General features: G+C 41.3%; 1 protein-coding gene across 4 annotated transcripts in view; it reads right to left on the minus strand.

The window, feature by feature from the left end:
- PPARG (peroxisome proliferator activated receptor gamma) overlaps positions 1 to 26806 on the minus strand; it is a 51634-nt gene that overhangs the window by 1140 nt on the left and 23688 nt on the right. For all 4 annotated transcript variants that reach the window (XM_042026716.1, XM_042026715.1, XM_042026717.1 and 1 more), the window contains exons 2-6: positions 18373 to 18600; positions 16510 to 16679; positions 14983 to 15121; positions 10272 to 10471; positions 6502 to 6952 (exon numbers count right to left, since the gene is read on the minus strand). In XM_042026716.1, the coding sequence (XP_041882650.1) occupies positions 6502 to 6952; positions 10272 to 10471; positions 14983 to 15121; positions 16510 to 16679; positions 18373 to 18592 (1180 nt within the window). In that variant the 5' untranslated portion in view covers positions 18593 to 18600. The remainder of the gene's footprint in view (positions 1 to 6501; positions 6953 to 10271; positions 10472 to 14982; positions 15122 to 16509; positions 16680 to 18372; positions 18601 to 26806) is intronic.

Here is a 26806-nt window from a genome sequence, read left to right on the forward strand (position 1 = left end):
TGAGCCCAGGCACAGCCACTGATGGCAGTGGAGACCAGTGGCTGTGGCTTGTGCAGAAAATGCCTCTCCTGGGCTCCTGCCACAGGGCATGGAGGAGGCTGGGGGATGTTTCCAGCCACACTCAGCTCCTCGCACTGCCAGAGCCCAGCAGCAGCTTTGGCACAGCTTCTTCTTCAGCAAGAAGCAAAATCTTTCTGTTTTAGCCATTATTATCCTCATCATAATAGCTGTTCTATTAGCTCTGTCTGTCCCCAAATACATCCTTAAGTGGCTGCAGTTATTAGCAGAATTCGTAACATTTGGTTTCTAACTTGAGGTAATAAATTATTTGATTCTCCAGCACTGAAAGTTAATGCAATGTCGAATGTCTAAGCAATGAAAGCTGCTAAACTTTGTTAAATCCTCACATATGACAGAGACCACCATGAATCTGTTACTGCTAAAATGCTTAATACTGGCTCATGCATCCCAACTATCATAATGGAAAGAGTCAACAATGTAAATAACATTTGCTGTGTAGCTATGAAATTAATTCCATTGGTTGATCAATAAAAAGCAGTGCAAGCCTTAAATCACTTCCCTAAGGCAATAATTCCATTTCAGCAAGGACAAGAGGTTGATCTCTATTAAAAACTGAAAAAATAAGCTGTTATTTCCTGTGATCTTGGTAACCTTTCTGTGCATAGAGTTCTACTAAGTCAGCTGGACTCGTGCTGCACACTGGAAAAAAGGCTGAGAGAAAACAAAGCTCTTTATAAATACATCAGGGTTTTACTTCACGGGGGAAAAAAATTGCAGTGTAAACTAAAAGGCAAAGCTGGCAGGAAAACAAATGAGTACACACAAGCCATGAAAACAAAGGTCACTGATCAGGAAAGGATATTCCATTCCCCAAGAGGTGAGGTCTGGGCAGAGCTTTTCAGAGATAGGAATAATGGTAATTTTGAATATGAACCTGGATATTTGTTTGCCAATGTGCTTGTCTTGCCGAGATCACTCATTTATCCCATTCAATGGATAACCCCATAAGATCTGGTTCAGAAAGTCTGGGAGTAAATGTGACAAAAGGTTCCTTTTTATTAATTTCCTTTGGCAATATTTCTGAGCAATTTTTTTCAGCTACTTAAAGAATTTTTGATAAATGTTAGGTATTTATTTTTCGATTACCTGAATGCATTGCCTGTGCTGCAGAATCGAGCTGACATCTTTCTGACACTTCCCAAATTTCAGCCCTTCAAAGCTGCTAAAGCTTTGGGGTTGCGATAGCTTTAAATTTTCGTTGCGTGTTGCAGCTGAACTCTGAGCTAGCTGGGCATGACTCAGTGTGCAGGGATAGAAAAAGCCAGAAAGCACAAAGACGTGGCCTTGAGATTTCCTCTGAGATTCATCTCCATTTGGCCCCTGCTCCTCTGTGGTGGGAATTTTTTGGGGTGTGAGTTTTTCAGGAGTGAATCCCCATTCAAATGTTGTGCTTCAGAGTCCAGGAGGAAACTCCACTGGGTCTGGAACTTATCAGGAACCCCCTGAATTCGGATGCCCGAGGTCAACTGAAGGTCAGTGAGACTGCAGGGGCTAAAACTCTGAAACCCCTTTGAAAACCCCATTGTGATGGTTTTCTAATGACCCAATGGAACCAGAGGCAGAGAAGATGACTCTGACAAAAGCCAAAGAGATCATCAGATGTTATTTTTAAATAAGCCAATTCAAGAGGAAGGAAAATTCCCATTGAAGGCAAGAGAGATTTTTCATGAATGAGAACTTCAGGATATGGGCAGTGTTTTTTGGGTGTTGACAGTTTGCTATACTTTCTCAGTAAAAATCTTTTTGCAGAGGAAAATGCTGTTTCTGTTCCAAGAAACTTATCTAAATCAGGAAAAAAGGAAATAAGAGACAAAAGCTGAAACATCCAGCTATTATGGTATATCTCAAGCTGCTAAAAAGCTCTTAAATATACATGCTCCAGACCAATTTGGTTTTGTACCAAAAGGTGTGTTTAGTGCAGCAAGGAGCTGCAGAGGGATGTGCCTTGCAGAAAAAAGGGCAAGGGGAATGATGAACAGTGAGCCTCGAGAACCATTGCAATAGGGACCGAGAAAACACAGGAATGGGAGTGTGGAACTGCATGGGACACTGGGGGGGAAGCCTCTGGGCAGACCTAAGTGCTGCTGGAAAGCTGCCAGAGCAAACTGCAAAGGGAACTGCTGAGGGAAGTGAAGGACAAAACCAAGGAGCTGTAGCAGGGCTCTCTTAGGACACAATGAAAATGGGTGACACAGGGCCAAAGAGTTGGTATGATAAGCTGAGAGAGAACTCAGAGGGATTTGGATGCTGCTTTTAATCCTCCCTGATACACCAGATTGTTGTTTGAAGTGTAGCTTTTTCCTCTGCTATCTCCAGCCTGCCCTTCACCCATGAGGACTATGAGCACCATGGTTCCCTTTCGTTTATTACGGGTCTTTATTCATGTTTTCTTTATGTTTTCATTCACTATCCTATGGCTGCTTCAATTGGTTTGAAAACTCTGCAGGAAATTGTTCCAAGTCAGAAGATGTTCACAGTGACTGTGAAAGGCCAATAACCCCAGTTTTGAGTGCCAGCAGTACCACTTTGTGTAAATTGATAGTCTATACTGTCTCAGGGGAGAATATTTGTTTATTTACTTACTTATTTGGATGCCTCTTTCATGTCCCTAAAAATAATTACAATGTTTTACCTGTTCCTCACATATGAAGTTGCCACCTGCAAGACTTTACATTTTAATAGCTTTGACTAAGTGCATTTTGCATTTAAATGCACATTCTACAATCTCAGCATGAAAAAACGGGCAAAGATCTGGCTGAGTGAACACACGTGCTGCTTCTTTTTCCTCCTGCTGAGGCAGATGTGACTCAGCAGTTTGAGGTTTGTCTTCTGAGACTGTCACATATATTGTTGTCACCAGGATTTTGGTTCAATGCCTCCAGTGATGATCTGCAGTTCTTGCTCTGATTGCAAAGCATTTCTTTGTTCTAACGAAGTGCGGGATTTGTGTGGCAGTGAAATAGGAATCACTTGTTGGTAACAGTCAGCGATAAAACTTCAAATTTTGCTGACCTCAGAATGCAGCAAAATTATTGAATATGGTGTTTAAATCAGGAGCAGGGACTTGTGGCTTAAAATTTAGGGTAAAAAAACCCATAGAAAACTGAAAAAGTGACTTTAGAAACATCTTTGGGTTTAAATACCCATTTGACTGCACGTGGACTGCCAGAGTGTGGATCTTTACAGGGACACCCTCCCCCAAACACTGCTGTATCCAAATATTCCTGTATCCAAACCTTCCTGTATCCAAACACTGCAGAAGATAACACACAAAGCTTTGTGTCCATGCATGTAAACATGGTACAAAATTCCCTTTTAAGCTTTTTCTTTGTTTGACACCAACCTGCTAGAGCGAGTTTGCTCAGTTCATAAATGTGAATTGTCCCAACAAGGCTTGGGGTATTATCTGTCCTGCCCTAACAGAGCCATCCAACTTGTTCTCCTTAAACCTTCTTGTGACAGAGTTCATCTTCAGCTCAGGTGGATGTGATATTTTTAAAGATGCCTCAAGTTCTTTGTCACATGTACAGAGCACTCACTACTGACTGAGGATGTGCCTCAGCGGCACAGAGGAAGAATATCTCCTAAAAAAAGCTTTCCAAATCTCATTTAACCAAAGTGTGTCTCTTAAGGCTACCACAGCTAGAGGATGTTGCAATGAGAGGTTGGTGCTGCTGTTGATGGCAAAAAGCACTGCTGTTGTACAAACAAGGTGATGTCCTATGCTCACACACGGTCTCTCCGTCTCACCAGCATTAAATTCGGAATACAAGGCTTTGTTTGCCACTTATGTTGTGTTATAGCACCAACAGTAAGAGCAGCTCTTCAGAAATTAGTTCAGAGAAACATTTGGAACCTCTGAGACAGAGAGAGGCTGCACTGAGCAGCTCAGGAACAGTAAAATCAACTGTGGGAGTGGGAGTACTTTCCATCTGTTGCTATTACAGTTAATTTGTCAGCTTCTCAGGGCTGTGACTTGGGCTTTTTGCCTTTTTAGATAACGTGCAAAAGCAGCTGTTTGGTTATCAAAAGGCTGAACAGTTTTATAGGATTTGTGGCAAATTCCAAACACTTCCCAATGAAAAGCTTCCTACGTGCAGTGTTCCAGCTGGAATTATCCTTCCCTTTCCCTTCTCCTCCTCTCTGTAGAGCTGCACAAGAGCCAGCCCCTCTGGAGCCAGCAGAATTAGCATCATTTCACTAGGTAATGACAGATTCATTCCTTGGAATCCTCTGGCTGGGATCTTTTTGGGTTCCACAGACTGGTTTTCTGTTAAAGATAGTTGTACACAGGATTTCATGAAGGGACTTGAGCGTTGCAGGATTCCTGCAGCAAGTCAAGTCCTCGAGGTACTCTGGTTTTGAAATCCTGTTTTCAGTGAAATCACCCTGCTACATTCAAATAGTTCTTGCAGAAATACAATTTTGCAAGGGTATAGCTCTTACAGAAGCATCTGAGACAGCTGAGAAATTGGACTCAGTTTTCTATCACGTAAGATATTATAGTCCCACAGAACGCATCCAGTTCACTGGATATCATATCTGGCTGTAAATTCCATGATAAAAGCTTTCTCTAATTGGCAACAAAGCTGAATTGTTTTCAAAACATAAACTCATTTTTTTCAAGCAGCTATCATGCTTTTTTGGAAAAAAAAAACCAGTTCTGAAAAAAGATAGCGAGATCTTTGTTATCAAGCAATTAAATGATCTTCCTAGAAAGGACTGATTTATATTTACACAGATTTATATCTCTCCACAGATTTGCTTCAGAGTTTTGCTACACAGTTACTTGATTCAAATTCGTTAGTTCTTTACAGGTCTCTGTTTACAAATTATTCTTGATAAAAAAGAGACATGCTGATAAATTTGCTTCAACACAGTTAATTATTATATGTGAATCACTGTCCTCCTGCAATCTAAAATGTGAGACTGGTTACATCATTCCTATTTCCTCTGGAGTAAACCAAACACTGCTGAAGACAGGGCTTTGCAGAGAGCAAGTTCCCCTTCTGCAGTTAGGAGTGAATTTTGAGAGGCCTTTTTCTCATCTGTCACATTTCATTATACTAAAAACTGCGAAATATTGGCATGTTTTGTGCAGTGCCCTGATAGGCTTGTGCCATTTCTCCTCTCCCATCAAAGCCAACCAAAAATATACCAGCAAGGTGTTTTCCTTCCCTGAATTACTGCAGAGTCCTCAGGGATCATGGTGCCCAAGGTTTGCACAAGGAAATTTCTGGGAGCAGTTCTTGTTGGAAGCGGAATTAGCGGGACAAACCACATTGTGATCCCCCATTTTTCCTGAATGAAAAACGGTGCCAGGAGGAAGTGGAGGTGATTTTAAATGCAGCTCTGCCTATCAGTGCCCTCCCAGCAGCAGGGCTGTGTTTAGAACCAGAGCATGTGGTTGTGTTTGATTGCTGAAATGGGATTTAATAACGAAATACTCGGCGTTGCTCTGTGGAGGAACCGAATCCAGAGCATTCAGCACATTCCTGCCACGGATATGTGCAGCTCCATGTTGGGCCAAAATACACACAAATCAGGAGGGCAAGATTTTATTTGTGCAACATCACTGCCTTGGGAGTGTTGGCCAAAGTAACAGAGCTTCAACGTGCCTGGAATCTATGTCTGAAGGTGTGTAAGGGAAATAAATCCTGGTAGCTGTCACTAATTCACAAAACAGAACAGCGACATCACCTCAGGAGAAGGGAGAACACAGTGGCTGTCTGCAGAAAAGCTGAAATTCGGTGGTTTTTCAGTGGAGTGTTGGATGTGTGCAGTGTGATACCTGGGCTTTCAGATTGGCTCAAAGAGTGATGCATGAAGACAACACAAACAGAGCAGCTGAGGGAATCTGAACAGGCACACCATGCCTGGTTTTCCCAGGCATTAGGGGACCATCATGTTCCTGAGAAATGTATTTCCCCCTCCTTTTAGAAGGCAAACAAAACCTTGCACGAATGAAAGATCAATGGGAAGCACCATAACCCTGTAAGCCCAATACCCCCTGTCCTTTGGAATTGTTCTGGAGTCAAAGCTATTTGTGTTCAATTAGCAAGCCACACAACCTAATTGCAGGTTTAAAAAAATCTCACGCAGAATTTTAGCTCCTGCCAGTGAAATTCCACCCTTCCTGTTTTCCAGGAGATAGCCCTGATTTTGTTTTCAGCCTAAATGAGCTGATGACTCAGCAGGCATTTCCAGCTCCATCACTAATAGTGGGTCATTTCCATTTTCAGTTTCTGTCTGAAACTGAATAAAGGGCAAACAACAAAAAGAAATTTGAAAATGACTAAAAAACCTCTGTGTAAATGCACTCACTCCCACCCTGCAGTGCTGAGCACTTGGCTGTTTGCACAGGAGATAAAAGTGTCAATTCTGTCCTATAAAATCTCACATAAATAAGAGAGCACTTACCTCCACTTAGGATAATGACAGCTATAAATATTGCCAGGTCACTGTCATCTAATTCCAGTGCATTGAACTTCACAGCAAACTCAAACTTGGGCTCCATAAAGTCACAAAAAGGTTTTCTCAGGCTCTTCAGGAACTCCCGTGTCATGAATCCTTGTCCATCAGATATAAGAACCCCATCTTTATTCATCAGAGAAGCCAGCAGAGTATATATGATCTCGTGGACCCCGTATTTCAGGAGAGTTACTTGGTCGTTCAGGTCAAGATTGACGAAGCCCGGAATGTTCTTGGCGAATTCCGTGATCTCCTGCACGGCCTCCACGGAGCGGAACTGGCAGCGCTGGAAGATGCGGATGGCCACCTCCTTGTTCTCCTCCTGCAGGGGGGACACGTGCTTGCACTTGATCTGGTCTTCTCCCATCATTAAAGAGTTCATGTCATAAATAACGAAGGGCTAAAAACAAAAGGAAAAGTCCGTTTACTCCCAAATGTCCTTTCCAAGAGCGTTCGACTCCTGAGAAACCCAAACGGGGGTGGAACTCACCAGCAACCCCTCAAACATCTCTGAGGAACCTATCAAGGGTTCCCAAGATAGTTAAATTGTCCTAAACCTATAAAAACAAATATCCTCACAATGTTAAAATGATTTACAGAAAGGCTGAGTAAGGGGGGGGGAAGGAACACTATTTTAAAGTATCCAGGAGTTATGCCTTTTCCTTTGCTTGTTCGCTGTTTGTTTCACAAAACATTCTGTAATTCCAGAATTCAAAGTTTGGAATGTTTAACAAAAGGTTAAAATGATACTTATTTCAACTGAATTATAATGGCTTCTATAAGGGAGTATCTAATGAGTGTACAGGAACATTCTTTTTTTGTAGAAAGACAGAGAGTATTCACATTTTGATTCCTTTATTTACTTTCATGCTCTATCCCAGGAAACACTGCAAGTAATACCAACTTTATGGCATTGATTATCTGATAAACACAACCTTTTGCTGTTAACTCCTTTAAAAACAACAAAGTTAGGATCTATTTAAACCCACTCAACTTGTCTTTGGGAAAGAAAAAACAAATACCATGATACAAACCACAATTCAGAACACAAGAATGAGTTTGACTGTGAAATAAACTCAACTGGAATAAATCAATTTTGAAAGCAGCTTAGAAAAAGTAGTGCCAGAATACTTCCATTAGGATCTGGAAACAATCTGTTCCAGAATATGCAAAAGAAGCTCCTGGGTTTAAAGAAGTGGTTATGTGAGGATTTCTCCAATTTATTTGAAGAATCTTTCCCTCAGAGGATTAATGATTAAATAGTTCACTGCTGCACTGAGCAAATACCCACTGATATGAATAGGTTTGTTAACAGACTTGATTAATTAATTAAAATACAAGGGATTATAGTCCAACAATTGGACTATAGAAATAATTTTTAAAATATAAGGTCATTTATGATTGCAACTTCTAATGCCTTATAGGGGTGCTCAATCTCATGGTTTTATATTCACTACATGTTGCAGAACAGGTTCAAAAATAACCCAAGCCCTCCTAGCCATAGTCAGTAATCCTTTCCCACAGAATCAGCTTCTGGGAACTCCTAAAATTCTATTCCTATTTGATTAAAATAGTTTTGAAATCTAATCAGTGCTAAATTATGGAATTAAACTGGAAGTGGCTACTGGTGGTGCCTTCTGAAGGTGGCAATGCCCACAGAGGCTCATCCCCATCCTCCTCCCATCCCAGAGTTCTGCACATGGACACTGGGAAGTGTTTGGTCACCCCACAGAGGCCAAACCCAGCTCACAGCTGGGAAGGGGGCAGGGAATGGCAGCTTTGTCCTTAACTGCTGGGAAAACAGAGAGCTCAAGGAATGGTGTGCACTGAGAAAAGGCAGGAGGAGAAGGAATTTCTCAAGAGGTAATGACATTTTGGCAGCAGCGAAACCATTAAATATGTGTCTGCACACATGGATATGCACACAGGTGGAACAGTGGAGCAACAAGACTGCAGAAGATGCTTTTAAAATGCGTATTTTGGTTCTATTAGGTCATTTCTTTCTGTTCTTTCTACTGGGAGCACCAAGTACAACAAAAAGTCGTTATTATGTCCATGCCCATGTGCTTTAGAAAGCCTATATTACACCACTGGCCTGCTGATGATAGATGGAAGTCAAGGAAGAGTTCTAAACAGCTGAAGATTTTTTTAATATAAAGATTCAGATGAACTTGTGAGTGGAATCTCATGTCAAATGAGCTCTGTGTATATCCCAGGAGATGATGAGTTACTCATTCTAGTTTTGATACACTCACTTGCATATCCAAACGTTTTAAATTAATTCAGATGATACAGCAACTAAAAAACAACAGAAGTTTAAACTCTGCCCACAGTAAACAGTTTGATGCTCCAGAGCACCAAATCTATTGATAAAAACATGGAAGTTGTAACCATTGAATACTGTCACTCTTTCAGTGGTATTTTCAAAAAAGACTTGGCAGTTGGCAGCACTGAAAAGCTGGATTCTGTCTACTGGTTTATTGCTGTTTCTAATGTGCCAAAGTTTAAAAACCTCCAAGAAAAAAGGAGAATGTAGTTGATGTAATTACACATTTACTGGGCGAGAATTGCAGTGGTGGAACTTTCAGACATGACCAGGTTGCACATCAGTTTCTGCAGAATAAATAAACTTTGCTGATTCAAATTTTATATATTCCATGCTGAAAAGTTACCCACATTGTCAGTGCCCACCACATCTAAAGTTTTTATGTAAAGGATACAACCAATTGCTGCACAACACTGAAATTATTATTTTAATTGCCTTTAAGGAAAGGAAGAAACACCTTTCTGGAGCCTGAAATACCTCCATGTTCTTTGCTGTCTTTGAAATTATTAAGGAAAATGAAATACAGTCTCCGTTGTAATCCTGACAGTAAAATTTCTGCCAATGATTCTAGAAAATAACATCTAACTAAGAGTTGTAGGTTTTGGCAAACTATTTTGTTCTTTAGGTATTAAAATACTGTCCAAATTTAAAACCTACCGAAATGGTCAGACATTATTTATCCTCCTCTCACTGATACAGAAGATTGTGATGCATTGCAGGTGAAGTTTGCAAGGCAACCCACAAACACACTTATCACCATTCCTTACTTCTTCCTGTCCATCCTCCTAAAATTCCAACTGCACCAACACAGGGCACTGATCTGACCTGAGATAACCCAGTTAAAAGCAGGAAGTCATCAGAGCATCATAAGAATGAGCATCACAGTTCAGCCTGGTGGCTGTGCTGGGGCTGGAATCGTTTGCCACTTAGGAAAAGGAATATTCCTTATGAAAAGGAATATTCCTTAGGGAACAGCCAGTGCTGGTAACACACTGTGGTAGGGATGCTGGAATAGGACAGCAGGCAATTCCAGACAGCTAGAAAGACACCTTAAACAGATAGTGTGGGAGATAACCTCTGGGCAAAGAGAAGGAAAACGGGAAGAGAGGATCAGAGAATACAAAAAGGTTAAGATGACCTTCAAATTCTTGTACCGGTTTCAAGTATTTTATTAGGTGAACTTGGAGTTTTTTCAAATAATGTTTACTTATTCTATCTAAAAACATTTCCTGTGTTTCAAACACAGCTTGAAATATGTAACTGCCAACAGCAAAGTGGGGGTTTTTTTTAGTTTGGTGTTTTTTCGTTTTTTTTTTTTCCAAGAGCTGCGTTGTCAACTTGGTAAATCATTTACACAGAAGAAAGGAAGAAACAAAGAGAAGAGGGAACTGACTGATTTGTCTGTCGTCTTTCCTGTCAGGATGGCCCTTGCCTTGGCTTTGGTCAGAGGGAAGGACTTGATGTAGGAGTCGTACAAGTGCTTGGCCAGCGCCCGCAGGTCGGCGGATTCGGGGTTTAACTGGTCGATGTCGCTGGAGATCTCTGCCAGGAGCTTCTCCTTCTCCGCCTGCGGCATCCGCCCAAACCTGATGGCTGAGGAACAGCACAAGGGTTACACCTCAAAAAGCACATTTGAACAGGTTTTCTGCCACCTTTCTGCACCTGCAGTTGCACCTCACAAAGCACATTTGAGTCTTCTGTCGCCTTTCGGTGTGGGCTGCTGAAGCTTGTGTTAAAACAGGGTTAAGCAAGCAAGGAAAGAGGGGTTTCTCTGGTAATTCAGGCAAAACAGCTGAAGATCTTTAAAGAAATGTAAACAAACAAATCTCAAAGAGGAAATCATCTCTGTGCCCAAACAATACCATTAAAATACCCTGCTTAGAAATGCAAACCTGCTGTCAGCTGTTGGTGAAACCCCCTGGTTCCACCTCCAATCTACATAAAATGTAAAGAATATTTAAGATATTAAAGTTCTGTTGGCTGAGGGTAGGAACCACCATTGAGCCTTGTATTGTTTTGGGCAAATCACCATGTGGATCTCAGATTCTTCATTTGTTTGGAAACAAAACACTCACATGCCTTGCAGGAATAAATTCCTGAACGGCTCAGCAGAATTTAGCACAGCAAGTGCTGGAAAATGTTACCATAAGAATTAAGGAATGGGGAAGAAGGTTGTACAAGGAATAAAAAGCTGGAAAAGGCTGAGTTCCTCATGGTAGCTCTATGTATTTGAAGACCAGGAAATGGTTCTACCTCATCATTGGAGCTCAAAATTGCACAATACCAAATCTCCTCTGAACCTCCTGCTTTTCTGTCCATGTACTTCCCATCCAAGACACTGTTTATTCATATGGGGACTGACTGGATAATGAGCCATCAAAATCAAGACTGATTTATCACATGATATTTCAATAAACAGAATTTATTTTGCTTTATGGAAACAAAACAGAACAAAAGAGCATCAAAACAAAAAACGGAAGGAAGAAATCAAGGTTTGCATTTTGGCCCTAGGGGCAAATAAAAATATCATGAATATTTTTTCAGTGATTAGTGTATTCCTTGGATAAAGGAAAAGTGCTGCTAAGATCATATAGAGATGATTTTACTGGGATGTGTGTTGATGGGCAAACAGGACACTTTTTTCCAAGAATAAATAATTATGCCAGAACACATCCCCCCCTCCCCATTTTTAATATATTATTATATTTATCCATCAGTTGTCTTATTTCATGGCTGCAGAAACAAAGTTGTATATTTTAATGACTGAACTCCATTTCTCTTTCAGCAAACTCAGTCTCTGAGTGACACATGATGAATATTTCACATTTCTTTGGGTGCTCTTTAAATTAAATTATACTGAACACCAGCAGGAAATGATTCTGTTGTGGGCCTGTTCCTGAGAGCTGAGGTTTGCAAAAGCAGGCTCAGAATCTGGAATCCCACTGGCAGAGGACTCCATTCCACCAAAAGAAAAGGTGATCAGCACTCAAATGCTGCATTTCAAATATAACATCTCATTATAAAGTATATTTTAAATACAACGATTCGTTAACAACAAGGAGAGTTGTGAATCAAGCATTCCTATCTTACAATTTCATAGACATAGGATTTATTTGTTCAGGTTTAGAACAGATTTTATAAATGGGATATTAGTTCCAGCAGATTCTGTTCAATGCTTATTAGCATTGCAGGCAAAACTGGGGGCAAAATCAATTTTGTGGGACGAGCCTAGTAGTTTCCTTTTGGAAAAACCATTGTCACTGTCATTTTCAGGGGACTGAGACAAAAATCAGGGAGAGGTCAAGCAGTGGGAGATTTCTGTGAGGAATTGGGGAAGTGGGATTTTGGATGAGAGGAGAAGAAGGGGCTGATGATGACACTTAGAAAGGTTAGGCTGGGAAAAGGAGAGCCTGGGAAGGGGATCAGTAGGGGCGGGAAGGGCAGGGAAAAGCCTGGGGGGTGGTGGAAGAGCTCTGGAAACCTGGCTGGCTGCTGGTGCTGAGAAGGTGGAAGGGGTTCAGGTGGCAGCTTCTTCCCCAGTAATCCCAGACTCTGCAAGTTTGGGCAGCAGCCTGCAGCTGGAATGTGGGATCTCTCCCTTTCCTTCGGCAGTTCTTCCTTTCCCTTGCCTTTGCAGGATTCTCCAAATGTCAGGAGCAGAAAGCCAACAGTGAATGCAGTCAGTCACTACATGCTGCATCCTATCCTTTGGCTTCCTGTGGAAAAACTACAATATTTATCCTCACCCCAGATTTTACTGCTTGGAGAAGTTAAATATAAAAAAGATGATTGTTTATAGACTGTCCTGTAGGACACCACTCTTCTGATGGTCAGGATAATTTCTGAGCATGAAGGAGACCCCAAGCAGCCCATAAATACAGTTTCTTACATTAGAAAACACAGGGTAAAGCTGGGGTGGATACCTGTCTGACTTTACTGGAGCCACATGCCCAGATTGAGCAATCCCCTGCTCCTGGCACTGATGATAAAGACATATTGCCATGTGTTCCCTTCTTTCCATTACAGTAGCTGGGGTAATACAAGCAGGACTTTTAGCAGGAGAGAACAAAATAAATGACATTTTCAAACCAAAAGAACCAGGCTTCTCCTCAGTGGCGCTTCAGAACCCAATCTGCACAACTCAGGGTTAAACCCAGAGCAGCACTGTGGCTAGGGAAGGAAAGGAAAACAATATTCCAAGCATGAGAACACCACTGTCTTTTTTAACCTTTAGCCAAGTGGTATGTAGCATTTATACGTGAAAAAATGTGGCTGTAGCTGCTGAGTGTCTCCTTGCAGTCCCCCTTTTGTCCTGATCATTTTGCAATAATACATCTACACAAGGCCAGGCACAGACTGGAACCCTCAGGCACAAATAACCCACATTCTGCTCCAAAGCATTTAACATTCAGATAATTTCCCTGCCCGAGTGGCTGAAGTGTAATCTGTAGATGTAACATAAAAATGTGTCTCAGTGTCATTGAGCACATCCAGTGTTGCATTTCTTTATGCTTCTGGGCCCTCAAAGGTGAAATTCAGCTCTTTTTAAAAATCTGTCTATAAATGATGAAGGAATGAGGGTGTTTTGTGCAATGCAATGTAACCAGAGTGGGCAAAAAGAAAAAGGCAGTGTAGAAGGCAATACTTGAATAGAAACACTGACTTCTTGTTGGGAGAACTCCTGGTTGGAGCAAAGGAAAATGTTCCTTGGAGCCCTGGGGCAAATGGCTTTGCCCTTTTCCTGCCTGCCCCTGACTCCCATAACCTTGTTGGTGCCACAGCTTCTGCCTGAGCAGTGGCTGAAGAGGGACAAATGATGGTGAAATGATAATTTTAAAGCTGTTCTATATGTTATAGGCCAGAGAGAATGGTCTGGGCCATCTCCTTCCTGATGGAGCTGCCCATGGATCCCACTGACACAACTGGGAGCTGTGTTGCCAGGCCAGGGGAGACTCTGGCACACACCCTGAAAATAATAATAATAAACCCTCCTGGATTACTATAAAAATACCCACAGTAGCATTTCAAAATTAGATTTATTTTTAAGTGTTACTGTTGCATCCCAGGAATTTGAAAACCATATTTTCTACTAGCAAAACATTTCCCATACCAATTTACATTCAGTGCATGTGTTAACTTTGCAAACCACAGTCCAGCTTTCCTCTTGGGGACAGCACACTCATTTTTTATACTGAAAATAATGAAAGTTCTAAAAAAACCACAGAGAAATTATTTTCCCAGTCATGTTTGCAATTCTTTACCCTTAGAATTACATAAGTCTCTATGTTATGACATTTAATTCCTGTTTTTACTCAGCTTTGCCAAAGCAAGGCAACAAAGAATCTTCATTATGTCTTTCTGTCCAAACATTCATAAGTATTTCCACATGAATTGCTCTGTTAATTTTAAAGTTCAGAGGGACTTTCTTCTGAATGCTATGCGAGAGAGCAGCACTGTGATATTCTTCCTGCCATTACTTATGGTAAAGAAGGCAACCCCAGATGTGGGTGTTCTAGGAAGGAGGAGGATAGAGATTTTTAGAAGTGTACAATTTGGGCCAATTAATTTCAAACACGTTGTGTTTTAGTGTGAGAAGTGCTAACTCAGTCATACTAACAGCCCTTGGTAAGTGACCTATGCAGCAAATTCAAGTTGCTGTTATTCACAAAGCTTCAGCACATTCTCTAACCCAGCCTTCATAATTATGTTTTTGGCTTTCAGGAAAGGCATCTTGAGCTCCAGCAGGCAAAAAAAAAGGGTCTGGTCAGAAAATAAGATGATGAAGTGAAAAATAGCAATTACAGAGGGAATATTATTCAGGAGGAGCTACCAACGAGCAGGAATGACAGAGATTAAACCGACTCACATGTTACATTTTGTATTACAGCCAGCAAATCTCCACCTCTCTGGTTTTCATGTTACAGCAATCTCCAGTCACAGAGAGGCTCCTAAAGTCAGGGCAATCTCTCTGTCGTGGATTTCTAAACTGCCTGCTGTAAAGAAACTGAAGACTGTGGGCATTTGAGCACATTCAGTGACTGTGTTGCTGTTCCACGTTCTTTTTCAGCTGAGCCATTACTGATTTCAACTCTACGTGCACTTACCATTATGTGACATTCCAACAGCGAGGCACTTCTGGAACCTGCAGTACTGACATTTATTCCTGCTTTTCTTGTGGATCCGGCAGTTTAGATCACATCTGTCATAAATTAGCTTTAACCTGATTGTTCTTCGAAAAAAGCCCTGGAGAAAACAGAAAAATATGGAAAAGGATGCAAGAAACTGGCAGTGCCATCCTGGCCCTGCTCCACCCATCCAGGGCACCTCTCTGTGCCCACCCTGACCCGGATCAGAGGGATTCCCAAAGGAAGCAAAGCTCCTGGGACCACCCTCTCTGCTCCTGTTCTGCTCTTATCAATTGTTTCCAACTCCCTTTGATAAAGGGGTAAAATTCTCAAAAAGCTGGAGAAGCTTTAGGGAATCAGTGGGGTTTAAAGGATATTTGGGATGTAAGGTGAGTGCACAACTCCAAAGGAAGCGAAACTCCGTTTGTGCCACTGCTCATGGGACAATTATTATGAACCAAACACGACATTTTCAAAATTTAAAGTTCACTATCAACGTAGAAAATTTGTTGTTAACCATGACAAACCAAAAATTCTGCCAGCAGCAGTTTCAACTCTAGTAAATGAAAAAGGCTGTAGGTTATTTCTCTTTTTACAGTTTAAAGATGCTTTTTCGGGTCAGTCATAATCAATTATTAAAGCTTGTATGGAGTTATCACCATTTTTTCCTTGTAAAAATGATTTTTTTCCTCACAGGGAATAATAACAGGAAAAGCATAATGCCAACTTTTATTTATATAAGTAACTGTAATTTGAGGAATCTACTTCATACTTATTGCTTTATGTGTGTTCCTAATTCACTGCTGGGTTAAGCTCTGGATTGGTTCTTTCCTTTAAGTTATTTTCCTCAAGATATTGCAAATGGAGAAGATGGGAATTTCACATTAAACTCTAATGATTTTCTTTGAACTCAATGAATTATTAATAATTTAATTCTCTGACATTTCTTCTCTCATTCTTGAGGACTGCAATGTTTACACCATTCATTTGTCCTTTAACATGTTATGAGCACTAAATATCACTGAGATTAAAAAGTCAGGGAAGCTTTAAAGCAGAAATCCACATTCTTAATACCATTAGACTTCTCTGTAGTCACCCAAAATGTATAAATTGGGTAAAGAAACTCGAATCAAGCAGAATAACAGAGCCTGAGTTTTAAATTGCTCAGAGCCTTGGAGCTGGGCATGAGTTTGCTCTTGCTGCGTTCTAAGAATTCAGATTTTTCTACACATGACCTCCAAGACAGCAGGAACGAAATACGCTTGCATGATTGAAAGAAGGAGAAAAAATGCACAAAAAATTGGGAGTAGATCAATAACACCAACAAGAAAAAAGCAAGCTACACTTTAAAAAACTCCCGCTTATTAAGTCATAAATTACACGCGGGAAAAATTTACGCAAAGACCTGAAACTTTTACTGTTTTGTTTTGGGTTTTTTTTCCCAAAAAAAAGCACAAAGGGGGGATTTTTTACCAAGTGATTATTTAGATGAAAACAGCATCTTACCTTGCAGCCCTCACAGGCATGCACCCCGTAGTGGAAGCCAGAGGCCTTGTCCCCGCACACGCGGCACTCGATGGCCATCAGCGAGCTGGACGACTCCTCGTGAGGTTTGTTGTACAACTGAACCTTCTCTGAGAAATAGGGAGGGGAAGGAGGCTCCATTTTGATGGCATCTGTGCACAGAGAAGAGTTCAATGATGAACTCCAAGGAAATACATGGAGGAAGCAGCAAGGAACGATCACAAGGCATCCCAGTCAAGTTGGGATGGGATTCCCAGGTCTGCTCCACGGCAAAGCCAGCAGCAGACAAAGGCTGCAAAGGGATGGGAGCTGGAAGCTGCACTTCACTGGCTGGAAAAGCTGGAAGGGGCAGATTCTGATGGAGAAATTGTATTACAGATCCAGCTTTCAGCTCTGTAGTGTGGAATGGTTTGAAGATGGATATTAAAAATTAATGTATGGAGAACTCAGGCTTTACTCTATCTTTAAAGTGTTGAAAAACTCCTACATGGAGATGGGCTGGAGTGACTAATCTGGCTTAAAAAATATTCAAGTGTCTAATAGAGCTATATATGGAATAATATATTATTAAATTATATATATATATGTGTGATAAAATAATATTGGATATTTCAAGAAACTCAGCTCTCTCCTGGGGACAACTGTTCAACCTGGGATGAAGATTAGAGATAAATTTGCTCTTCTGAAAGTTTCTAATTAAGAGAGCAATTTCTAATACTGAATGAGCTCAAACAAGTAAATATGATGTCTTTGAATCAATCATCACTGGCCATAGAAGAAGCTGAAATTTGATAGTTACATTACGTCAGGAATGATGAAACAGACGGAGTATTAAAAAAGGTATTTTTATTTTTCCAGATTGGCTACACTATACAAACTAGAAAGATTTATTCCTAAATAAACTGGGAAGAAATTATCTAAGTAAAGATGAGGAGGATTTATGCCATCTAAACTCTACTGCACTCTTTAAAACTACTTGGCATTAAAATGTTATGAATATTTCTAATTAAACAAAAGAAAAATAAATTACTAGCTGGAAAAAATGTCCATTCCTTTATTACAGTAGTAATGCAGAGATACACGGCACCTGCTTCACTGTACAACCAAAATTTAACACCACAGTTTTCCCAGCAAGAATTCCCTGAAAGAACTCCTGTACAGATTACTACAAATAAAAGTGATGTCAGATCTAAGCAGAAGTGGATCCTTAAAAGAGTTCCAGGCACAGCAACCTCACATTCCTACTCTGAGCAGGAATGCAGTAACAATTTATTTAGGAATAGGTCACTTCCTTTCTTAAAAGGAGGATTTAGTGTAATTTTTTCAGTGTAAGGGGTGAAAGAGCAGCATGTTTCATAGCAAGTAAATAATCCAGGAGCAGTGATAGGAGTTGTAACAATGCTGTGACTCAGGGGCAGCCAATATTTCTACACCATCGGCTTCTTAGGCTGTTTGGAATTTAAAGGCTGCACATATTAATAATTAATATGCTCTGTATGCTGGGCATTCCTGAACATCCAGGGGATTTATTCTGCATGGTGTGCACTGAGCTTCAAAGGACAAGCTGCTCACAAGGTACAGGAATAGGAGACAATGGAGGGCTCCATGTGCCTAATAAAGTGTAATTCTGGGTACTTTATGATGCCTTTCCTAAACCCCAGCTGCTGCTCTGGAAGGGGGAAGGTCTGCTATGGGTATTCTCTCTTTTCTGCCTGCCCTGCAAGGACATCTCTGCCGACACAGGAGATCTGAATTCCTCTAAATCCATTTGCTGCTAGCACATGTGCCAGGGGATGGAGGAAGCGAGGACACGAAGGAGATGCTTCAAAAAAAGGAAAAGCTTACTTTGGCAGTCCTGGAGCTTGATATCATATTTATAATCCAGGCCTGACTGATCACTTCTGGCAAGAGGAAGATCTTCATAGTGCGGTGAGGAAATGCTCGAGAAGTCAACAGTGGTGAAGGGCTTGATGTCAAAGGAATGTGTGTGATCATCCATGGCTGACAGATCCACGGGGCTAATTCCAAAATTCATGGGCCAAAACGGCATTTCTGTGTCAACCATTGTAATCCCTGCAAACAACAACAAGAAAGAGACATTTCAAAAGGAGTTTTTATCTCCAGTGTGCTCAGGCTCAAGCTGAGGTCCAAGTGTGCCACGGCCAGAGGGCTGAGAGGCAAACTTTAACTGCATCTCTTCATAGCATGCATATGAATAAAATTAGAGGTCTTCCAGAAATAATTCTCAGTTTTGTGAATTCTAATCATCATTCTTCCCAAGTGCCTGAAAATCTCAAGGATTTTTATATTAAGGAAAAACCCCAAAGTAGCTGGTATTAAATAGTGGTGGTTTTCCTCCAAATAACCAGAAATATTTGAAATCTTTGCTCATTCGAGTTTGCCAAAAGTTTAACCCCAGTCTTAAACCCAACGATCAAGGAAATGTAAATTATGACTCTTCAAATTCCATATATATTGATGCAAATCTTGAAAGCAGTAAACAAATAGGAAACTTAAATCTGCAAAAATCTTCTGCAAATTGAGTGAATTTAGATTGAGAGATGAAATGTTTTTCCAAGTCCTCTTCTGACCAATAGCTGAACCAAAATCCTTAATTTAGACATATTTCAACTATGAAAAAGTTTGTAAGTTACAGCAAGTGCAAAGACTGTTTTATAAGCAGGGTCTGTGTTTAATTTTCCACTATTTATAAAAAGAACATTCTAACCTAAAAATAGAAGAGATGTTTCAAAACTAAAATAGCTTGGTCACTTTGGCTGTTTAATGTGGACTTTAGACCCAATCAAGTAAGTGGCCTTTAACCTCTAGATAACAGAAACTTTGATTTGATCTGCTTTGAATCAAAACTACTCTGTCACACTGCCAGACGTGCTGTTGAAAAAGGAAGATATTGGAACAGAGGTGCTCCAGAATTTGGAGCTCATCCCATGTTTTGACAGGTAAGTGAAGCTGTGCCTGCGCTTCCCTTCAGCTCTGCTCAAGTGCCAGTGGCTAGAAATGGTTGCACTCTGCTTTCCCTCAGGAATGTCACCATCATTCTTCCCCTTTTTAGGACTCCCAGAACAACCCTTCAGTTCTTCTGCCTTGAATGTTGACAACAAAGGTTGCAAGGGATCTTTTTAATTCTTAAATTTGAGATGAGAGATTCTCACTGCAGTGGGAACAAAGTGGTGCTGCTGCATCCCAGCCACCCCCCTGTCCCACTGGATGGGGTATTAAGGATGTTACCCTGTCATCCTCTACATGGAAACACCAGGATTCCTAATTGCCACAAGTGACAGTTCTCTGGGGAAAACACATGACAGCTTGTCAGAGTACCTTGGTGTTGTGTGCTGTCTTCCAAATGGTCAAGTTTCAAGTCCAGTGCTCAAATCATGAGCACTGCCCAGGCTCCCCAGGGAATGGTCCCGGCCCCGAGGCTGCCAGAGCTCCAGGAGCCTTTGGACAACGCTGCCAGGGATGCCCAGGGTGGGGTTGCTGGGGTGTCTGTGCAGGGCCAGGGGCTGGACTCTGACCCTTGAAGGTCCCTTCCAGCTCAGGAGATTCTCTGATTCTATGAATTTTTCTGTGAGCACGAAGTGCAAATCCCTGGCATCAACACTGGGAGCTGTCTCCCCAAAACAGATTTCCAAACGAAGCAATAAACCACAACAGGCTCCTTCTGAAGAGCCCATTGCTGGTAATGACCACACACATCTTTAAACTAATAAAAAATCAAGAGACATCTAACATTTAATTGGTTTATATCCCCTTAGGCAAGTGCCATCAAGAGTTCTACTGGAGCTCTGCCTAAAGGGTGAGGAGGAAGGATGGCCACAGGCACATTCCCAGTCACAGCCCAGGTTCATCCCGGGGAATTCCCAGGACTCACACACTCAGGGGCACCCACGAGGTTGCTGTGTGGACAAGGAATAACTGCAGGAAACCAAATCATCACAGGGCAGGAGGACCTACCCCCAGAGCTGCCCTTGCACAGACACCTCCCTGCTCTGGAGAAGCATCCAGAGAGGCTTCAGTACCTGCTTAAAGGCAAGGACAAGCTCGGGTCACTCACTGAGTAGAGATGAACTCAGTCACCTGCCGCTGATCTCACTGGAAAATTAACAGTTTTCTTGCATCCTCCATCAAACCTCTGAAAAATATTCTCACAATCTCAAGGCCTTATCACTCACTTTGTCCTTTCGAGTTCAAAGGCTTCAGTTTGCAAACCCGTGAGCTGAACAGCAAGTTACAGCTGAGCTGGATTTCACATCACACTCAGTCCATGGCTGGGATGTTCTGGAGAAGTCGATGATGTAGAACATGAGTGATTCTGTGAAACTCTTGTGTTGTTACAGGCCAGTGTGTGTGCATGAACTTCCCTATGTAGATGTCTTACAGCTTGGAAAGCCTCAGATAAGCAGGTGAGTCCAGAGGTCTGGCTCGGCATGCACAAGCTCCAAAATCTAGGAGGCTGTGGTAATTCCTTATCAGAAATCTTGTTTCCCAGTCAGCACAGCCAAATCACTTCAGCAAAGTCTACCAAAAAAAGCTGCAGTGGTTTCATGGTAAAAGTATTTCTAGCCTAGAACTGTGATGGTTTAGATTTTTATTATGTTTTAGAAGAAACAAAAGAAAATTAAGTAATTAAAGAGTAACCTGCTGTTTAAAGCATCACTGAATAGAAGGGATCTGGTTTCACACATGCTGCTTCTTCCCTACTAATTGTTTTCTTCTGCATGTCTATCCGAATCACACACATGCTCTATGCGCTGAGAGCAGAGGAAATACAAATGCCAAGATTACACTGAAGAGAAAACCCAGGGAATTGTGGCTGCACCTATCAGCTACTGCAGGTCACAGAGCAATTCTGCTTTATCCTGCTCGTATTTCTGCCGTGAGGCAATAAAAGCTGGAGCCAGCAGCCATTTACAAATCTTTAGTCAAAAGCCAATCAACTCCACCCCTTCCAGAGGTTAACATCCCATGACTCGTTAGATCCCAGAGTAATATTGTTCATAACCACTTCTGAATGATGAGAATGTCCAGGTTTGCTCAGGTTCTGGGTATAAAACACAAAGCATTTCATTACAGTTTTAAAGTTCCAATCGTGACTTAAGCAAATTATGGATATCTTGTTCAATTTAACAAAATTTTCCAATGAATTTCAATTTTCAGATGAGTTCATATTAGAAATACTAAAATGAAGGAAACATGTTCCATGCTAGTTTTACTCTTGCACTATTCAAAACCAAAATGTGAAGACTGTTCCTATGTTTAATGGTTATTTTACAAATACTTCTATTTTGCACATAGCTTCACTTGATTTTTGCTGTGTACTTTGTCTGTTTTTCTCCCCAGGAAAGAGGAATGACAACATTTCCCTCTGGAAAAAAAAAAAAAACCCAAAACCCAAACCCAACTAATTGTAGTCTTCTCATGTCTTTAAAAGAACCAAAAAACAGCAACCAGGATTAAAAAAATCCAATAGACGAGTCCAAGGAACAGATTAAAGACTGCTTTCATAACACTCACAGGTGCTTTTGTGGCACCCAGGTAGCAGATCTGTAAGTTTTTATCTGATCTAGAAGATTTTCCTGTGCAAAAATGGTTCTCAGCCAGCAAGAGGCTGTGCAGAACAGCAGCAGAGATGCTATTCACAGAGTCAGATGGAGGAGCTCTGACATTTCATCCTCCAAAAGAGCAGGAGCGAAGGAGATAATGCTGCTGAGATAACATTTAATACTGAGATATGGAGCTGGCTGCTCCAAGTGCCTTCTCTCTGTTTAATCTCCTGCAGAACTGCTCAGGGTTATGTGCAAGGGACCAAAGGCATGGAACTCTTCTGGCACAGCCACCCTTGGTTGTTGTGCTGCTGATAGGCAGGAATCTCATCTCATTCATCACTTCATCCCCTAACTGATCTGCTTTCCAGTTCCTCAGACAGATATTCCCTGCGCTTTTCCTACTAGGAAAACATAAAATATAACATAGGAGATTACCAAGGTATGGAAAACATCCTGGATCACGAGCTGGTCTTTACCATAAACACTACCTGTGCTCAGGTAACCTGAAGGGCCTGTTGTGCTGCATTCTAGACACGCTCTTTCCAGACAAAACTACCAAAATACGACCCTGCAGGTATTTAATGAAGCAAGCAGAACATCCCAGCCTCGCAGGAGTTACAGAAAATCAGAAGGAAAAAACAAATAGATAAAGCCTCTCAGCTTTGAAACATTATTAAAATCAAGGCAGGTATAATGACATGACACGAACAGGTATAAATATAGATACACGATCTAAATAATGCTGTGGTTTTTTCTTAATGAAAACGAATTCCATGGAATAGTTTGGATTTCCTCTCATGTATAAATGTGCTGGAGTTTGTCAAGTAAACTCATATGCAATTCCTGCAGAACTTAGTGTGAGCTTTGCCAATTAATTTCATTAAGGCAGCTCAGGCCCTCTGTGAAATAACATCCTAGGTAAGTTGGTTAAGATCACACAGTCATTCTCAGCTTTTAGGAAGAATTTAGAGATAGTGAGGGGGCAGCTTGATATCCCCATATTCAATTTATTTATCTATTTGGAAGAACAACAAAACATTTTATGTGTGCCTTGCAAAAACACATCTCCCCTAAGTGATGGCAGCACATCCACTGAGTTAGAGACCTTCCCTGATCTTTTAGAGGAGAAGGCTGCAGAAGGACTACAAAGAGAGCAGCCAGTGTTGTGATAACCCACTTGCATTCCCCTTCCAATAACTCAGTTCTCTCATTGCCTCTGACACAGAAATTCTGTGTGGCAATGGTCAGGCAGCTCAAGCCAGCATTTTACCAGTGCTGCTCTCAGGTCCCAGACGTGAGGCACAGGGGCTGGGGATCCACTGCCTTCAGAGAGGGATTAGCTGATGGCCCTGGAAGGCGGAGCTGGGCTTCAGTTCTAGTGAGACTGGGAAAAATGGCATCACCTTGTCCTGTTCACTGAAATTCAGGTTATTGAGAGAAAATCACATCTTACTGCATTTGCTTTTTCCTGGCCAAAAAAAAAAAAAAAACCAAAAAACAAACAACCAGGTTTTTGTCTCACTTCTCTGTTTGTCCAGTGAAAGAAAGTTATCTTCATCCCCTCCATTCTCTGTGTTATCAATAAAACATCTCTCCTCTCCAGCAGGTGTGGGATTACTCCACAGATTTTTAGTATTCCTGGTTATGCCAGAGTACCTTGGAACTCTAAGCTTTAAATCTTTAGGAGATACCTTCCTCAATAATGAAAATTACATATTTTTCACTAATAGCAACTGTCATTATAATGGACTTTATCCAACAGACAACACTTGCATAACAAAGAGATGATTTTCTTTTGGATAAACCAAACGATGTGAATTTTTTTGTATCTCAAACAATGACTCAAAGCTGTTGCCCACTGCTGTTTCACACCTTCCCGGCCGGCAGATTCCTGATATTCCCCCCGTTTCCCGGCACAGGACCCGAACCTCTCTGTGTCCTGTTGCTGCAGAGTCAGCAGAGGGAGCACAACATAACTAAAAAAAACCCTCTTTCCAAGAACTCTGCTGGCACAGCCAGTGATGCTCCTAAACAAACAAACAAGAAAAAAAAGGACAGACAAAGAGCCTGGGTGGCTGATGCCCCCAATTCTGTGTTTGACAAAATCAGTACTCTGCCAACTGCAGCAGGAAAAGCAAAGTAACAGCAAAAAACCCTATAGAGCCTTGCTTTAGAAGTTCCATGACAGAACTTCTATTGTTTAGAAGGAGAGATATAAAGATTTCTTTTTCTTTTTATCCTTGCACACACTCAAAACATTGTTAGGATTCAGGGCAGAAAATGTTTCAGTGATGTGCTGATGAACAAGCACACTGAACAACAATATCGGTAGGATGAAAACAGTTATCCAAAGCAGGCATTTCCCAAACAAGTGACACATTAGAAACCCCTATGGATGTGGGAAAAGGGTCCAGCCAATGGATAGAGTAAGTATTGATAAATTTTTGTTGTGAATTCAAAGTGGTTTTGAAGCCTCAGTGTTGCCTTTCAGCACTTCTGGGACTGTGTTGGGGATGGACAAGAGCACCTCTGCAGCCAGCCTGGAGCCAGGCACTCTCCTGGGGGCACCACTGCCTCACCAGACCTGGTCATTTTCTTTTCAAGCATGAATTTATCAAAAACATTTACTGGAATGAAAACTGACCTCACTACAGAGCAGAAGAACGAAATTTTAATGGATTTGTTTCAATTAAAGAACTCAAAACTAAAGTTCCCTGCATGTTAATCTAGCTGTGAGAACAAAAAAAGTACCCAGTATCTCTAGGAAATGTTGAGTGTCAAAATCAGCTCCACAATAAAGTGACTTAGTGAAAACATGAGTTCACAAACGACTGATAAAGACAACTTTTAACACAGACGACTTTAAAAGCACTGCTGACTCCAAGCACATCAAGGCAAGAGATTACATTTTCTATTCTTTTCCTCAGGTCCAGCTCTGAGGCCATCTGAAAATGGCCCAAAAATTACCATGTCCACCTGACAACACCAAAAAGATGCCAGGTAGAGAAGGCACTTTGGAAAGGATGGAGTAAAGGCTCTGTATAACACGAGTGGAGTGGCTCTGGCCCAAACGGATTTGTCAGCCTTTGAGCAGAGAGAGGGGCTTGTCCCAGCAGGGCAGCCAGGGCACACCTCAAGGGTTAATCACTGAGTAGGAGGGGTAGGAGCTTAGGAAAGGCTCCTCTTCCACCCACTCTCCCAACCTGCAGAACCAGCACAGGGCCCAAATTCTGAGAGCAAAAGGAAAAGCAGCGACCTGGGGCCGAGTGGAATGTTCAAGGTGTGACAGCAAACCCAGAAACACCCTCAAACACTGCTGGGAGATGCCCATTTCTGTCTCATCTCCCAGTCTGACCAGGGCTGAAGGCTGGTTGGCCCAGAAATCCCAGTGCAAGGGCCATTTGCAAGAGCCCAGTGACAACCACAGCCTTCAAAAAGCCAAATGAAAGGTAAAGGGGGAGGCAACCCATTCATCCTCTCAGCAAGGCTGCACAGTAAAACACCAGGAGAAACTGTATAAATCCAAACACTTGGAAAGACCAAAAAAAAGCAACTCATAAATCAGTAGGAAATGTATTTTATTCCTATAGCTGAATTATAACTACAAGCTGTGCTCACTAAAAGCACAGTCCATAAAATTTACCACAATGTTTAAGAGGTAGTTGTTAATAGAAACAAGGAAGGAAAGCCCATTCAGGGAATAATAGAGCTGTTTAGTGTTAAATATATTTTCTATTCGATGGAATTCACACAAAATGGCCTGGGTTATTTAGAACAGCAACGTTTTATACCCTTGCAGCAACATAAACCCTTGTAAATATAATTGCAAATGAGAAACAAGTTCAAAAATGCCACAGGCTACTCAGATACGCTACAAATTCTACCATCCTATTTTAATTCGTTAATGTAGGCTCTGTTGCATTCTGATACTGGATAGAAATCCATGAAACTTCAGGGTACAAAGGAAACTGATTGCAAGGCTGTGCTCAAGTAGCTTAAATAGAAATTGAGAACATTGGACGATGGGAAATGTCTATATAAGAAATATTGATTTATAATCCGAAAAACTCACGGGTGGGTAGGTCAGATTTAAAAGGAACAGCACCTCAAAATCATGGAGAGCTTAACTACAAATTTCTGGAAGTGACAGTGTTGGGCTCCTGGTGGTAAAAGTCTGCCTACAAAAGAAATAGAAGTGTTGTGCTGCAGTCACAGCAGTGGCAGAACACTGAGCTGAGGAGATCCCTTCTGCTCTGTTAAATCAGATTCAGAGTTTGTGGGAAATGATCCTCAAACTGCTTTTAGAAACCCCTGAGCAGAAAAACTGCACTTTCCTAGTTGCAGTCATGCTTTGTGAGGCACCATGTACTGAAACTAAAAGTAACCCTGATGAAAGACTTCTTTTCCAATGCCTTTTGTTTGAAAATGTCTTAAAAATCCCTCCCACTCTTCAAAATAGAAATGATTGTTATTTCGTTTCTTTGAACAGAAAAAAAAAAAATACACCTCCAGAAGCATGAAAATCTGAAAAATAAGGTATCATCTGGTTGGTAATATAAAATCAGAATACACCTCTGTAGGATTCTAATGGGCAAAGACCATAAATTGGCATTTACAATGTGCCTCCTTGCCTCAGTGGAACTGAGCTGTGGCTCCTGTTGGTTTTGAGGGATTTGAGGAAAGCAGAAACAAACAGCACATCCCTGACTTGT

The sequence above is a fragment of the Corvus kubaryi genome, unplaced genomic scaffold (genome assembly GCF_017639235.1).
Source record: "Corvus kubaryi isolate FWS band 111438036 unplaced genomic scaffold, C.kubaryi_AGA036_p1.0 37285, whole genome shotgun sequence".
Taxonomy (NCBI): Eukaryota; Metazoa; Chordata; class Aves; order Passeriformes; family Corvidae; genus Corvus; species Corvus kubaryi.